Source organism: Wyeomyia smithii, chromosome 2 (assembly GCF_029784165.1).
Source record: "Wyeomyia smithii strain HCP4-BCI-WySm-NY-G18 chromosome 2, ASM2978416v1, whole genome shotgun sequence".
NCBI classification, from domain to species: Eukaryota; Metazoa; Arthropoda; class Insecta; order Diptera; family Culicidae; genus Wyeomyia; species Wyeomyia smithii.
Genome location: NC_073695.1, coordinates 60965770 through 60983825, shown reverse-complemented (window position 1 = coordinate 60983825; position 18056 = coordinate 60965770). Strand labels below are relative to the sequence as shown.

Genomic DNA, 18056 nt, shown 5'->3' with positions numbered 1-18056 from the left:
TTATCGTAACACCGGTTGCATAGCCCTTACAAAAACAGTTAGTTTTCCCACGCCGGTATAGTTTGGGCCAACAACAACGGGTAAAAATCGCTTACATCCGAGATTCGATCGAAACCGTCTCACGAGGCTGGTAGCGTCGCGACGATCGGCCGTCTCTGTTTGAAATAAAAAAAGAGACAAAACGACGATGCAAACCCCCCGAACTGCAGCAGCAAGCAGCGCGCGTGGTGCTCGATCGAAGCACAAATTGAGCGAAAATATTTCGAGCCACATTTTGAGCCCCACCTGAGACGAAGCGTAGAGACCCCAGCTGCTAGTATATAAATCAAATCGCCCGTTGCAACCGTAGCTCACTGTGGAACCCGAGGTTGTTGAGCAGAGAAGAACTCGCGTCGTCAGTAAGGTCCGAATTTTGAAGTGACTGTGATTTGAGTGGTACCGATACGAAAGGACTTTTCCAGGCGGTGATAGTGTGTGATTGTTTATCTTGCGGTGAAAGCGGATAACGTGCAAATCAAGTTGTTAGTAGATCTCACAATCTGAGATAGTAGCGAAAAGCAAAATGCGTGCGATAGTGCTAATTTCGGTCCTGTGCGCAGGACTAGCAACCGCCTTTCCCCAGCAAGCCATAGATCCTGCCTACCTGCGTCAGTACTACCAGCAGATTGCGCAACAGGCTGTAGCCCAAGAAAGTCTGGCAGAACCTCGTGCCGACGCAACTCCAATCTACGAACAGGGTGCTCAGGAGCAGCAGCACATTCCACAGTACCTCCAGCAAGGCCAACAGATCCGTTTGCGGGACAACGTTCAGGATCAGGTGAGATTTGTAATGTGAATGAAAAAAAAGAAAAAAAAACAAAGTGAAGTTTCGGCAATGCAAAAGTAAAAGGACGTTACAGCACATAACAAAAAAGATGCTCAGAGGGCAGATTTTTGAAATTTCAAACTTTTCAACAGATTCAACGACAATTCCAGCAGCCCCAACAGCAGCAGGTAGCTCGGCAATATCAGCCGCAATACCAACCGCAACAAGTGAGTGTATCTGGAAAGTCAAGCTTAGGATTTAGTGAGACTATCCGTGTACTAAACCTGGCTGCATGTGCAAAGTTATGCTTTATTTCTCTATTGAGACACCGACCCGGGGACTGAACAACAGTGTTGCAAACTTTAATGCACGTAATGCATCACTGTACTGCAACAATACACAGGACGATTTGTATACAATATTTCGACTGGTCTTTACGCAGACTAATACACAGTGTTAGTAGGTGCTTCTATTTTTGGGCTACAGTAAATTTGCTATTCCGCATTCGTGATTAAAAACTGCTTGGCATTTTTGGATAAGTTTCGATAAATGCCGCTGAAAATGGTCGAAACGTCCGGTAATCAGAATATCGTTTCATTGAGTTGAATCAAAAAACAAAGTTTTTTGAAGTTTAGATTAACTTAAATAATTTCAAAAGGCGCTTGTAGTAGTTGCTGTTTGCTTCTTGCTGGTGGAATAATAAACACTGTATTCAATAGGAACGAAAAAATGCTTCGACATTCATCGACATTCTTTCTCAAATTCATCATTTTATATTATACAGTCATTCAAAAATATCTATTCGATTAAATTTAAGGAGTTATATTGACACTCTAAAAACTAGATTTTGTTTAACGTAGTTTTTTTAAGGGAAGTACAGATAACAGTGAGCAAGTATGTTAAAATTTAGTTTGACTGGCTTAAGACTCCAAGGAACAGACTCTGAAAACAAATCACGCTTGGCAAGTCCAACAAGGCCTGCACAATTAACACATTTGCATGATAAATAGCACTCACAAGCAATTGCATTCTTGAATCTGACTTCATTTTTCAAAAACAAATTCCTTCCTACCACCAACGAGACTAAGGTACAACTTTCAACTGCTTTATATCTACTCTGTAGTGTACAAAAAACCTAACCAAAAAACTTCCGCTTCACTAATCGCAATAATAGATTATCCCGGGGGGAAAACCCCACTCGGTACGAACTGGTGTGCGATCGAAACCGAAAGCTCATGAACTAATACATTTTGTTATATTTTCCGCTTCATCTCGGCCGACGAACAGGTTCAGTACGTCCAGGAGCAGCAGTACACTCAACCAAAGCAGTTGAAGGTGTCCAAACCACGACCAGCTCAACAGTACCAATCGCTCGGTCAAGGCGGCGGCCAGCGGCAGCTCGATGAAGATGAAGACTTCGATGTAAGTACACTCTCCTCAGATTGCAGCTTTGAATTTTAACACAACTGGAAAACTCAGTATATAAATTATTTAAATTTTGACTCGGTAATCAATGTCAATCAAAGCTTTTGTTCGAGCAGCTTTAATCTAGCAGTAAGCAGACTATTGTTTATCTGAGTGTCGGGTTCGATGCAACATGATGCAACGAACAACTGTACATAAACTCTACACCACCCAACTACAGCTGCTCCGAGCGTTAGACACACATCGGAATCTACTTCCGTATATGTGGAAACCGGCCCAGACTCGGACGGACAGTTTAATGTCGATCCAAACTACTTCTGCATGCTTCATCATTCACGTGCGGTGCGGTGCATCGAATCTGCACTAGACTAACCTGAAACCGGACAGATGGTACGGAGAGTACGTGTGGGCTGCAGCCGGCATTCGAACCTGTTTGAAACCGAGATGTGTAGCATCAGTTGACAGTCTTATATCATCGACGGTCCGCACAGATGAGTACTTGTGCATTGACCCTCACCCGGTGCAGTGCTAGCGCATACGATCGATTATGTAAACAAACTTGGCCAACTCTCACTTTTCAGGTGTAGTGTAGTGGCTACGTACGGACGGTCAGGATTAAAGTTGCAATATGGCAATTATTGCAAGTTGTGTGAACTAGCTGTAGCGACAATTTTTCCAGCTTTCTCGCCGGTTTAATAACTTAATTAGGCGAAAACCAGTCAACATTGCGTTCCTTTTTCAGTGGAGCGGAATGTTGCAACATATGGTGTAATACATGCGTTGTCAAACTCCTTTTTTTTTTGAGCCACACGCACTCCTCTGTCGCGCGAAAAAATCTATTTTGCGTTTTCAGGTTTACCTTGTCTTATTATTTCGGTATTAAATAATCGATAAAGGTAGCCGAGAAACAGAAAAGCAAAATAAAGACACACAAGAATTGGATAATAAAAATCACCTTTGGCAGCAAGATGGGGGCTGCGGCATATAACAAAGTAATGTTCACGTTTTTGGCACTGGCGACAGATCGCGGTTGGGATCTGAACGATATCATTTTTAGCGGGCCATGGAAATGAAAAAGCATGTGCGCCCATGTAATTGGTAGCGTTTATCCATGTTATTATTTTTCTTCTTTGTGTCCATCCGACGGAAAATGAATGTGGAGCATGAAGCGTGTGGATTATGATACATTAGCCACGGAAGTAGGTTAATAAATTGTTTTATGATTTTTATTGTGGGTTTTTTCTCACTTCATATTCTACACATATATTTGTAATGGATAACAAAATCATTACAGTATCCTATTTTGTATCGTTAATTTTTTTTGCGTTTAATTATTTTTTGTGATTTTTTAATTATTTACGGAGCACTTTTATTAAAATTTTGTATTGACCATATAAATTTTAACAGTACTCTTAAAAATAAATAAACTATACAAATCATATTCTCATTGTTTCTTTTTATTAAATGCAACTTTATTATGAAAAAATAATTACTTAAAAATCATTGACTTGGTGAGTGATTCCTGATACCTAAGCAAGCTGTTCCTGCATTTGGCATGGATCCTCATCGAGCAATTTCTTCAATTAAGCGTCTTCGAAAGTGTTCGGCCTTCCCTCACGCGGACAGTCGTTAACATCGAAATTACAGTCTTAAAAACGACGAAACCAACCACGGCACGTTTTTTACTTAGAGTAGCATTTTTTTCTCATCATCTCTTAGAGTAGCATTTTCATAAACTTTTTTTAGCTTTCGATGCACTTCAGTCGCAGTATTTTTAAAGAAATGTGAGAAGTAACACTTCCCGCAAATGACGATTATTTGGCATAAAATCAGACATTTTCACGCAACTAGAAGTATATGACGCCACAACAAAATCACTAACGTGTCAAAACGGTTTGTTTGCCATATGTCTCAGCTTGGTTCATCACGTTTTAAATATAGTGAAACCGACCAGCACACTTACTGCTGGTGCGGGAAAAACAGCGCGAACTTAGTTGCGCACTTAACAATAGAGAGTGCTTAAAAAATAATAATAAAGCCGATACAGATTTTGTATTGTTTAACATCCAAGGTTATCAGCCTTATTTTATTGCACTGCACATTGGACCAGGCACAAAATCCAGCAGGGAAAAAAATTGGCGCTTCCACGGTTCATCTAATCCAATAAGGGCTTAAATGCGATGCTTAACTTTGTTCACAAGTTGACCGCAAGGATGGCGCTGCGATACCAACTTGCATTTTTTGACAGAGTTGCAGATAACGAAATTTCACGAAACTTTGTAGAAGAAAGGAAATTTCTTTTGCTTTAAATTTGGAAAATATACGTTTTTCCAAAGCTGCAAAAACGTGATCAAAATTATTTCAACCCAAAAAAAAAAATGATTCTATAGCCGTAGTACCTTCAGGAAAGGTGATCCATTAATTATTCTCAATATTTTTAAAGTAGGAATTTTGTGATCAATCCACTAAAAAGTGAGAAACGAATTTTACTTTTTTTATTTTTGCATATAAAAATTCACTTTGTTCAATAAAGTTGAAGCACATTTTTTAAAAACAACTTTGTCAAAGACACCATACTTCTATCTGCCTTTTTAATGAACTTTTGTTTTCTACAGATTGCCACTTTTTTTCAATATAACATTTAGTAGTGATTTTATACAATTCTTCGATGTTCTACAATGTCGCTGTCTCCTGTGTAGATATTTCTAAGTAAATCAGTGCATTGTTTTGATAAAAATCTTTTATAACTTGATAAATATAAAAGATAAAAATAAACTTTCTTCGGTGTGTTTTTTATCATAGTAAACAACATTGTAGAAGATCGAAAAAATTAGAAAATCACTATAAAAAGGTGTATAAATAAAATGATTATAAGGACATTCTTAAGGAAACTTCAAAATAGTTCAATCAAATTGGCAGATGGAAGTAAAATGTCTTCGAGAAATTTTTTCTCTCATAAAATGTGCTGAAACTTTACTTAGCAAAGTGGATTTTTATATGCAAAAATGAGAAAAATGAAACTCATTTGTCACTTTTAGTTAGATTAATTACAAAATTCCAACTTCTACAATATGGAGAATAATTAATAAAACAACTTTACTGAAGACACTGCGACTCTGAAATCAATATTTTTTTTAGTAAAACGTAATTAGTGTAAATTAGCGCATTATTCTAGTTAAAATCGTCAACAATCAAAAAAATAAGTGAGATAAAAATAAACTTTCTTCGAAGAAATTGTTTGTTTTGTTGTAGAAAACAAAATTGTAGAACATTAAAAAATTGTAGAAAATTACTATAAAGTTAAATAGAAAAAATGTTTTTTAGGGATAATCTATGGAACACTCCACAAAAGTCCATTTGAATAGATAGATAGAAGTATTATGTCTTCAACAAGGTTGTTTCTTTGAAATTTGCTACAACTTTGCTGAACAAGGATTTTTATACTCCAAAATGAGAAAAATAAAACTCGTTTTTCAATGTTAAGTGGATTAATCATGGAATTGCAACTTCTATAACATGGAAAAAAATTAATAGAAAAACTTTGCTGAAGACGTTATGACTCAATGCTTTTGGGTCAAAATAATTTCGATCACGTTTTTGCAGTCTTGGGAACAGTGTGAGTTGGTCTCGAGGTACGATGCTGTCCTAACAAGCCAGTCATCGTAGGTTCGAGTCTCGGTTCGGGAGAGACTGTTGAAGTCAGTTGGATCGTAGTGCTAGCCCCGCAATTGTTCCGTACATTGAATAGTTGGTTGCGAAGTCTGTGTATAAATAAACAGAAGATCAAGTTCCGTATCGGAATGTGTGCTACATTAGCTTTGCTTTTTACGTTTCACGTTTTTCAGAAATAAAATTGTGATTTGAAACATAAAACTTGTCACAGAAGGCGCAATTTTCTGAAACCAGAAACTATTCTTTGTCGAAAACCGCAAAACTACAGCGTGTAAGTACCAAAAATTTGTATCGCAGGGCTATCATTGCTGTCAAGTCGCGAACTAAGTTAACTTTTTTTTATATTTTGTATTTTTTTTTCAAACTCCTATTGGGGATAAAAATGAATTTAAATTACTACGAACTGAAATATTTCAGTAGTAAAATTCGGATCAATCAGACATTATAGAGTAGACTCCTGAAGTCTTCAATACTCAACCAAATAAATAATCGCAATGAGTGTGCTGTTTATTCAATCAGAAAATAATGTGCAAGACTTTCGATAACACCACAAAAAGATGTTGCCAGCTTTTCTCAATCATTTTGAAAAGTGGAAAATTGAGCATGAGCATGAGCATTGACGACCGTACATATCGTAGTTGCACCTCCGTGATTGACCTGAGCTAGTGAAGTTGCACAGAGAACCACATAGATAGTTTTTGGGATGTTATACCATCTTCAATGTACAACAATTCAGTAACTTTCACTTTAAAAAGATCAATAACGGCGCCGGCCACGTCTTTACAATCGTTGGGGAAAAATAGGAAGAGGATTGTTAGTTCGACAAACGACAAAAGTTTGTTATGAAACCGAGTTCACCTCTACATCTCTATGGATGTCACAGGAAGGGTATTTGTGTTAGTATGATGGGGTAGGAAAGATCAGGATTCGCCGTGGTAGATCAGATATTTTCAAATCCCGCGTGCAAAGAATAATTTTTTAAACCAAATAATGAATCGTTAGATACAAAAGCTAAGCGCGAACCAACGAGCTGATTCGGAGACACCGATTTTATGTCCTGTGAGAGTAAGCTACGCGATTCGAATCTCCAGATCACCAGTCACAGCAAACCGGATTTAAACGATTAATCACTGTACTAAAAACAAAACCTATCTTTCTTTTTTTTGTTATTTTAGAATCAATAAAGTTGATATATTTAATATAAAAAACAATACTGTTATCACGATATATATACAATTCAATATATATCGTGATAACGTTGTTTGAAGCGGCCACTATACGGTATCCAGTTACTATTTTTTCAAACGCGGGTATTGTCCAGCCTGCTCATGTGCAAGTTAAACTATATGAATATTCACCGTTAATATCAATCGTTAACGCAAAAATATATAATAAAAGACAAAAAGATAGATTTAGAAAAAACAGGAGAAACACACCTAAACCCAAACGTTCTTAATCAATTGTGTTGAGTCTATGAATATATAGCAAAAATTTAGCTTGGAGCTAAAAATAATCATTCAAAAATCAGAGAAGTCGTTAACAGCAAAGAAAAAACAAAGAATATCGAAACAAAGTAATCGGACAAATTTAAAGTTCAAAATTTTCAAACATTTTAACAATTCAAAAATATCGCGAAACAGACAAACAAGTTGTGCGGTACGCGTCTTTTCTCAGGTAAGAAATATGAATATCAACAATGAGAAAATTTATAGAAACGCTGCACTTTGCGCCGTCTAGCCCCAACACACAATCAGCCCAAGAAATCGTGGGATAAAACACGCACGCGGATGCTAAGAAATAAGTATTTGATTTATGTCGGTGGAAGCCACCAACAGTTTAAATAAACATGTCTGTAAATGTATGCACTTATCTTAGCACTGACGCAGCATTCAGTGAGTCAAGCACGCCGCCGCGCTCGCACTCCAGCACAAACAAACCGTTTCCATGATTACAGTTGCCACTCTCTCGGCTTCTGCCTCTCAGCAGAACTTGCCATCGGCGACAAGCATGTACAGCGTAACATTGGAGAAGAGGTTTCACTGCGATGAACTTTAAACACAATACACAATACACTGCGGAGGCATGAACACGAACGCGTTTAAGGGGGGACCCTACTCTGGAAAGTTGAAAAATAATGAATTTTCGTGATATTTTTTTCGGATGTTTAGAGAAAGGTGAGGTGTTCGGGCATTTCGGCTATGGATTAAGGTATATTTGAAGATGTATTTTGTGTACCGTGGGTGCTAATATAGTGAGTATTACGCTATTGGCAGTGTTTTTCTCGAAACCATGTTTTTTCAACTGGTGGTAAGTTTTTCTCAGCATCTACTGAACCGATTTTGCTGATTTTTTTTAACATGTAAAAATGGATTGTCTAACTTGTTACGTAGCCGTTTTTTGATATCTGAGTTTTTCAATGTTTTGTGATTTTTTAAATAGTGATTTTTCATGAAAAAAAAAACAATTTTTTTACTAAAATGGCCGCCATTTTGGCAATTTTTGGAATTTTCAAAAACGGCTACGTAACAAAATAGATAATATGTTTCTATATACTGAAAAAAAATTTCAGCCCGATCGGTCTACTAGAAGCTGAGAAAAACTTACCACCAGTTAGGTACTGATTTAGAGAGAGCATCCACGTTCCCAGCTGCCAACAGTGTAATACTCACTATATTTACATTCACGACATGGAAAATACATCTTCAAATACACCTTAATCAATAGCCAAAATAGCCAAACACTTCACTTTACTCTAGACAGCCAAAAAAAAATATGAAAATGCATGATTTTTCGACCTTCTAGAGTAGGGTCCCCCCTTAAGAAACGTCACCAACACAATACTACGCTATTTAGACAGCCATTTGCAGAGCGATCAACTGTACCAGAAAACTGTATTAAAATTCTAATTCCTGAATTCCTTTCACTCATAATTCACTTCAAACATACTGTAATCAACAAGGGATACCCTCAACTACAACTATCACTCGAATTTCACAATTTTTCGCACTATGCACCACAATTAAACGCTATTATGAAAGACGCGATAAACAAAGCGTCTACACACGGCGGGCTTCTTTCACTCTCTTTCACATTTTGAAAAGTGGAAAATTGATCGAAAATCGGTTCACTAAGACTAGTTATTATTTGAAAATTTATTTAATTTTATCGGTATCGAATTTACGTTTAATTTTTTACGACAAATTAAAGCATAAAACTGTACAAAAATTATGCTTTTTTCGTGTTTATTCGAGTGTTTTTTAGTATGGACCCCACTGCGACTAGTAGTTTTTTGATCTTTTGTGGCATTGTACGAACGTTTTTGCTGTTCGCACATTTTTTTGTTTTTTTTTAACCCTTTTGCAGTGCTACTTATTGAGAAGTAAACTGCTCCGTGTTGTAGTGCTTTTTGTCTTCTCCTTAAGACTTAATATCCTACTTTCTTCCTTATCGACCTTATCATATCCTCCTGCTATAACTCTAATAGTGTACAACGTGCTATAGTCTAAGGTATTATCGAAGCTTTATACCAGTGGTTATTAAGTCTTGAGAGAAGATTTTGTGTGAAAGAGCCTGAGAATAAACCCATACTTAAAGTCCTTTTGCCAACGAATGACTTGGTTCTACTAAGATTCGAACCTATCACCAGTCGCTAGTCAAAGCGGACCCTGTAACCTTGCGGCTACGAAGCTCTCCTTATTCGAGCTTAGTTGTGATACTTTCTGAACACAACTACCGTTTTGATTTCTCGTTCCTTCTGAAAATGAGATTCTCGTGACTCGTGACTCGAAAAATCTCTCATTCAATACTTCAGGAATGACGAACGGCCACATTTGACAAAAAAAAACTTTTTGTTTATGTTTATCCTAAAAACACGCTTTGACTTTAAATGTGTACCACTATGAGCCAGGCTTGTTATTCTCCTCAATATGTGGGAAGAGTAAAGTGAATATTCACCGCTCACTTCTTGCTCATCATGAGCAGTTTTTTGCACTAAACTTCATTATTTTGCTTTGTGCTGTGTTTCTGCCGCTCGCTTAAAGAGCAAACTCTTGCTGCTAACACCACAGCTGAGCAAAACAAGAATAGTGAATCACTCCAGTGAGAATATACAGAAGTACACCGCGGCGAGCTAGCTCCCAGATGGTCTCGAGGCACGATGTTGGCCCAACAAACCAGTCGTCGTAGGTTCGAGTCTCGGCTCGGGAAAAACTGTTAGTGTTCGTAGGATCGTATTGTACTGTACACTAAACAGTTGACTGCAAAGTCTGTGTATAAATAAACAGAAGGTCGAGTTCCGAATCGGAATGTAGCACCAAGGCTTTGCTTTTATACACGGTGAGCTCTGCTGATATAAATTCGGAAGCATTCGAAAAGTAAAAGAGCGTGACGGGTAGCTAGATTTATTACTTTAGTTTTGAGATTCAAAGCAAACAACGCAGTCTACTTTTCTACCTAGATGCTCCCCTCATTTGATATATGAGAAAGCTCACACTAGTTTATTATCTCTCTGCACGCAAAAGTTCAAGTCTTGTACAATCATTGTACTTCCTGATTCGCACAAATTTTGCACTAAAATCGCGCAATAAATGTGTGAAAAGGATAACGCAGCAGTTGTACTGCGAATACATTGACATAGATTGAAATCAGAATATGTATCATATACCGACACTTTATTTCTCACATCGAGTGTATTAGTGACTGCTCCTTCTCTCTTGCTCGTAGATTTTTCATGTACGTGCGACGAGACTAGATACGTCACATATAATTTGCAGGTTGCTCTTTCGCTTCTTTTACGGTTAGGATTGCGACGCGCAAGACGATGTCTCGTCGCTTTAAGAAATGAGCGAGACACCCGTGCTGTACATACTTGATGCCAGTGTTGTTAGTCTCACTCATACTGTTGGTGCGTGCTTGCTGCTACTCAGGGGAAAGCGTGTGTGCAAAAGACTTGAGAAGCGTAGCATATGTCTCGTACTCAAGCAGAAAGGAGGAGAAAGGTTTTGCTTCTCGCTCGCTTTGCAATGCTGCTTGATACCATCTGAAACTGTTTAGGTGTAGTAGTTTGGAGCTGACAAATACATTGAAAAAACGCTAGTGCATTAATTGCGTTATGCTCAACACGCAATCATTGTACTGGTTCCAAACCACATCAACAATTGCGCTAAAAACGCACAATTTTGTACTTTGTAATTTCTCTATTTGCTTCAGTTTTCAAGAAATTAGCATTTCAATGCAGCATGTTTGATGGAAAGAGACCTATCACCCAAATCCAGCCCTGTGCAAGTGATATACATTTCGAGTCAGAGCCATTTTTAGAAAGAGTACTCAAGTAACTTAAAAGTTGAACAACTCTGAGTATATTAACATTAGAGCATATGCGTAGAAAAGATTTTTTATCAAATGAAGCCCCTGAAATATTTCCATAATGGGACCAAAAACCCTATATACAGGTCTAACTTGATTACACTGGTCGACAAATGAGAAAAAATGCTGCCCTGAAGCTCGAAATAGCTGCCCTAGAAAGACTATAGCTTTTTAATCATTCCCTTGAATTTTGAGGCCCCTAGCCATTATCAAAACCTGTCAATTGCCGCATAGTAATTGCTCGCCGGGTTCGTCGCTTCAATGTTATGTTTACGAGAAAAATCATTGAAGTTTCTGAAAAAATGTTGGTGGCTTGGGCTTGGTGGGGCTCGATTATCCAAAAAATAATCCTTTTGAAGTATTTTTCTCCTTTAATCAGTAACGTGCTTTTGTATTCCGAGTCATGTCATTTTATTATGTCACATGATTTATCAAATTTAAAAAATTGGCTGCAGTGACGAAAATACCCAACACGGAAAAAAATGACATTTTATTTCAACTAAACACTTCAGAGATTAGAAAAAGACAATCGCAAAAATCAAATCGAATTTTATTCAACATTTCTTACAAGTATTTAAGTAAAAATAAACAAAAATAAATAATCGAGTTCGTTCTGTACATACTTTAAAACGGAAAAATGTCGATCATTTTAATAATTAATAGAATATTTGAAAAAGTGAAAAAGTGAAATTTTGAGCTTTATTGTCCCGAATTATTCAATATTTTTCACATAAACATATTGACAGAAGAAACGAGTATTTCCAATTGTACTATTTCTTGCTCGTATTTAACTGACATTATTATAACAGATATATTACAACATGAAGTTTTAGTTGTTTATCTATCAGAAATGCCTTCTGCAACGACAAAAGTTTGTTTATTTGATTTCTTTCGACATTTTACATGTTTCGAGGAAAAGATAAAAATGTTCATGCAACTTTTGAGCCAAAATTTAGAGATTTTGGTACTACAAACAAAAAAAAAAACAAGAAAATATATTCTCATTAAAATGAAATATAGTCACATGCCAAGCGACCTAAGAGTGTTCTCGAAAGTTCTCCCCTTTTCTTCATCGCAATTCGATAGTATCACAAGAATTTTGTTGATACAAATTTCCAACATAAAATTTATTCTGATTAGATGAAGAATAAGATCATGACATAAAACTGAACAAGTTAGCAATAACCAACTATGCAACTGTTTCCCATTGGAAAAACAGATGATAGATAACATCCGAACGTAACGCCAAAATCCTATTAGTTTTTGTGGTACAAACAAAGAACTTCAAATTCCAATTGTACAAATTAATGGCGTATCTCTAGGGTTACCATTTGGTCGGGGTTAAAAATCAGGACAACTTTTTCCGGTACAAATTTGATATGAGGTGTTTTCTTTTTTTGAGGTATCATTTAATAAAACACGTAATTTGAGATTAACACTTCTAAATACGCCACTCATTTATTCATTTGAAGTATTTCTCGGACGGTACAATTTTGCAACTTTGATTCATTAGGCGTTAGTAGATACCTAAAAAATGCAGTAACATACTCTGTTCAAAATTGGGTCCTAAAGTTTTACACGGTTTTTTGATTTTTATATATCAGTTGAAAGAGCAAAAAATAAAAAAAATGGGTAAATTTAAAAATGTGAAATGGGTAAAATTGTACGCATTAGAAAGGCATGTTCTTAGGAAAAAAGGGTCATTTGTTTACCCATTAATGGGTGAAAAAATACTTCAAGCATCATTTTAGTTTGCTCTGTCGATTTGTTCGCACGCGTTACTTCTACGATTTGTTTTGTTTATTATTTGTCAACAATCGCCATGGAAGGACTTTAAAAGAGATCCGATACTGCGTTGTTCAAGAAGTTGCAAGGTAAACAGTATGTTATAACAAGTATTGAATTTTACAATGTGAGATATTTTTATATTAGGTCAAGAATGTTCACTATCCGTATGGTATTGGCTTTGTTGCGATTCTGACAATTGATGATAGCAGATGAAATACTCCTGTGTCCGTAAATAAGACTCATTTTTGCAAATAATTAGAAATAATTGATTTCACTTTCACTTCTTTTCATTCTTTTGAGTGATAATCACAAAATTTCCGTTTATTTAATAATGGGTAAAATCTCACCCATTTCCTTGAGAAAATTCATTTCACAAAATGAGTGAAATTGTACCCAGTTTTTGACGTTTAATCGGTGTACCCGTTAATGGGTAAATCAAGTTTACCCACTAAATGGGTTGGCTCATTTTTTGGCGAAATGGTTGAAGAAGTACCTATTAATGGGTTTTCGACTCTTACCGTGTACCGTACTTGTGCGAAATGTCATTTAAGACATTTCGAGCAGTTTTTTATTCTTCATTTTAAAATCGAAGGAAAACGATAAACATTTTTTTTAAAATCACGTTTTGCTCAGGAAACGCGGTTTTTTCAAATGATATATAAAAACTGATATCCAGCTTTTTACGCGCCGTAATGGCGGAGGCTAAAATGGAAAGTTCGTATTAAATCATCCACCCTTTTAACAACTCAGCTCATGTCAATTTGAAATCTTCACGTATTTTATCAAAAGAGAAATAAATCTGGTAAGATTTGTGTTGCCAATTCCTCAGAAATCCCCAAAACTGAAGTAAGCAGAGAGGTTCGCATATTACGAACACGCAACGCGAACGCCATTATGGTGCGAAAAAAGCTGGATGGCTTTAGGACCCAAAAGTCAGATAGTTGAGGGTTGCAAGAACTAGACAATTTCTCTCGACAAAATTCAACCAAAGAAAAAAAATCGTTAAAAGTAAATCTGTTTCGTTCCGGAGTCAAAGTTAAAGTACTGAACAATCTTCAACATTTCTGAACATCCGGCATCATCCAGAAAAATTAGGACAAATTCTAAAATCTGAAAAATAAATCAGGACGCTCCAAACGGATCAAAAAATCAGGACATGTCCTGCTAAATCAGGACGGATGGTATCCCTACGTATCTCTAATATTATATTGAAATTAAAACAAAGAGCAAGTTTCACCACACCAAATAATTGCAATTTGGATTTCATCGTGCATAGTTAAAATCTCATATTTATTTTTAATTGAAACATAAATCTCGAGCTATAAGGCATCCTAAACAGAATCAAATAAACTTCAAATGAGCTTTATTCCAATAGGATTGCTTCGGAACGTGCAATAAGACGCTAACTGGGGTGGGATTTTCATAGAAGCATGCTTTAGTTTCATGTTTCATATAGAGAAATTCATGTAAGAAGTAATTTTCAAAGAAAACATTCATTTAAATAGTCAGAAAATAGCATAGATACTGTTAACTGTTGAAAATAGTTACGCCTATTTCAGAAAGATTATCCTCATTGCGTTTACAAGGCAAAAGTTTGTAAGCCATGCACATAAGACGGTCTCTATATAGAGGTCTCTATATAGGCCAAAATTACCAAAATGCGAATTTTATATTTCGGAAGTTTTGAGCACAGGAATTTGTAGTTTTTGATCTTTACTTTTATAATTTATCAATGAAATCTTGATAATTAAAACGGATCATGTTGGAAAACGCCTCCGAAGTTACCTCTTACAAAAATGAAGGAAAACAGTTTTTCTGAACATTCTAGAATATATAAAATCCTACTAAAACTGTTATGGTATGTTTGATTTTAACTGTAATTAAAAGCTGATCATTTTAGCTTCCTAAAACCGGAAAAGTATTTGATTTTAACCCTGCAGAGTCTGCCGCGTAGACAATATTGGGAATTTTCCATATTTTGACCTTCAAAAACATCAAATGTAATCACGTGTAAGCACAGCTTCTGATAGTGTGCTTGAGAGCCCTGTTTATGCTCCTCAAGAATCAATGTTAGAAGTTTGCGGAAAATTTGCGTTTTTGTAGAAAAATATAATTAAAAGTTTTATATTTTTTCTGTACATTTTGAATTACAATTCGACAACAACAAATTAATTTTGGCCGTAAATCTTATTTTCCGACCATTGTGCCATGTTCAAAATAAGCTAAAATAAATAACTTTGACTATCGAAAACATACAATTTACCATGCTCGTAGTAGAAAAAACTTTTCTGTATGCCAAGTCAACGCATTCTTATGCTGGTCGGGAGAAGTTCCATGGCTCAAGCTCATGTGCTTAATTCGCTGAAAAATAAACTATTTTCCTTCATTGAACCAGGAACAAAATTGAAAGATTGCGAATGCCACTGTTACGCAACAGTATTTATCGTGTTGCATAACTAAGCTGGGTCTTTTAGGGTTATTGCCAATGAGAGAGAAAGTGTGTTTGATTTCCACTTCTTCCTGACCATAATTCAGTCTCTTTATGTGTACACTCCACGAGGTGACTATAATTAAAATTACATAAATGACTGCACCAATAATTCACTATGTACCCTCTATTCGCCACTCCAAACTAAACGGTGGTGTAATGGTTGTTGATTGTTCGCTTTTTTCCTTCCTACTCTCTCCCGACAGGCCAATCCATCCTACCAGTTTGGTTTCGATGTGAAAGATGACGAGTACACCAACTACCAGAACCGCAAGGAGCAGCGCGAAGGAAACGTGATCAAGGGCAGTTACTCGGTTGTCGATTCCGACGGGTTCATTCGTACTGTTACCTACACCGCCGATCCAAAGGAGGGATTCCGGGCCGAAGTGAGCCGCCAGCCGACCGACATTGTGGTCAAGATTCCCAAGCCAAACCCCGAGTACCAGCAGCAGCAGATTCAACAGCACCGTGTCCAGGCGCAGCAACCGCAAAAACCCCGACCGGACTATACCCAGTACCAGTGAGAGCCGCAGCAGCATGGTGCTGCTAAACCAGGCGCAATGGCTGATGATATACAGAAAGACTTTGGAGTTTAGTTCCAATCCATCCATCCTAGGCCTACCTCTCGTCCCATCATTCATCCATCCTGTGTCCCCGAAATCTAGTATCTCATCATCTTAAAGGAAAAAAGCTGTAATTTATGATATTGTAATAATAGCTTTAGTTTTAAATATTCTACGTTAGAACAAAACACCGTTAAGCATTATCACTTGTGCACACGCCGTTGAAAAAATATCGTCTAGCGTTGACCGCAAAAAAAAATCTAAAATTAACAACGAAAGTAATTTGCTATCGTATACCAGTCCTTGCTTGCTGCAATCTTCCGTTTAATGGATGTGAGTATCCTCTTTTCACCTCTTTAGTCGCAAAAATAAAAACAAAATCAAACTGTCCATATTTCACGGCAACGTTAGAGAAACAGGCATGCCAGAAAACTGTTAGTCACCATCTGAATAATGTGTAAAACGATAGAAATACAAAAAATAATACGAATTTAAATTTGATGTGTGTTTGTTATTTGCCAGCAATGACATCCTAATTGGGCCTTTCTCTTGCAATTGCATTTACAGTTTACGAAGGGCATTCGAAACAATCCAACGATGGCGCACAGTGAGACGGATTAAAGAAAAAGGAGACATCAATTGAAAGGGTTTTTTGAATTTCAATTTGCAAAGTATTTGTTAATAATCGAATAAAAAGAGTACAATACAGGGCCACTAAGAAATTTTTAAAAGATTTTTTAGTTCCGCTATAGAACTTCTAAGTATCGCGAAAGATTCATAGGAATAAATCTAAAATAAAAACATTGAAGAATTATATCATGAATCGAAATATTTTCAAAATTGATTATTATTGAAAATGATATTTGTGAGCTACGGTGGTCATTATGGTTGAAAATAACATTACGAATAGACAACAACCATTCCATGTGATGTTCTCTGTATCAATATAAAAAAATTGACAGAGTATCCCCGTCCCATTAGATCAAATTATGTTTGCCTAACTGAACTTAGACTAATTTGATGTCTCGAAGGGAAAGGGTTTTTCGAAAGGCTTAAAAACGTATAAATATTGTTGGGTTTGAGGAAAGAGCATTAAGTCTTATTTCGACGCATTAGGAGAAATTCTTGGTGCTTCTTCAACAACAACGATACGCTTGTGCCTTGTCAAATAAATGTTGTTTACATACGCAAAAAAACTCTACAGGCACGATATCGCCAAGTGAAAGTTCTTTCGAGTGTTGTTAAATACATTTCTAAAAAAAATTAAGGGGAGGCTGAGAATGAAAATACTTATGTTTGTTCAGTGACATTGGTTCTGTCTGCGAACTTTTCAACCTTTGTAACTTAAAATTTCTCTAATTACAGTGTTTAGTTCCACCTTACCATTTCATACAACCGTAGGGCTGTATACCTTGTAGTATTTCATAAAAACAATGACGGAAAACTCTTAATGCCACTCGTTTCAAAGTTATTTCAAAAATTTCTATATTGGAACAGACTCTTCAAAGCGGATTAAATCATTCAATCCCTCGGTCGAATTAATTTATTACCCATTTGGATCATCAGAAACGTCTGTAATAATTAATTACGTAATCAGCAAAACATGTTGTACTAAATAAAACATTCCGAACGACGACGGTGTTTCGAGAAAGATTTCCTCAATTCGACAGCCAAGAGATACATCCGTTTATATACGTACACAATCCTACCAAGCGAATCGCGAAACTAGGGTACGAATCCCGCGGCCCCAGTAAAGACGTCAATGCAATCTTCAAAGCAGTGATCGGTGAACATAATTTTCCAATGTCAGATTACGAATGTTTCTATTTACTAGCAAACCGTGCCGATTTGGAATACAAACATTTTCTCTACGAGCGGATTAAATGTTTATAGCTAGAGTTCGGAACCGAGCTCGGCTGATGATTGAATATTTTTCAATCGAGAGTTGTTA

General features: G+C 36.5%; 2 protein-coding genes across 4 annotated transcripts in view; one reads left to right on the top strand and one right to left on the bottom strand.

Moving 5' to 3' along the window:
- Positions 1-18056, bottom strand: part of LOC129723798 (peroxisomal targeting signal 2 receptor) — a 216508-nt gene that overhangs the window by 100037 nt on the left and 98415 nt on the right. The gene's annotated exons all lie outside the window — the stretch shown is intronic.
- On the top strand, positions 339-16601 carry LOC129723802 (putative mediator of RNA polymerase II transcription subunit 26). 2 transcript variants are annotated; one of them, XM_055678243.1, is made up of 4 exons: positions 340-817; positions 958-1032; positions 2093-2227; positions 15749-16601. In XM_055678243.1, the coding sequence occupies exons 1-4, from the start codon at positions 563-565 to the stop codon at positions 16064-16066; spliced, it is 783 nt and encodes a 260-aa protein (XP_055534218.1). In that variant the 5' UTR covers positions 340-562; the 3' UTR covers positions 16067-16601. The 2 variants fall into 2 exon arrangements, with proteins under 2 accessions (XP_055534219.1, XP_055534218.1); XM_055678244.1 differs by lacking the exon at positions 958-1032 and having other exon boundaries at positions 339-817.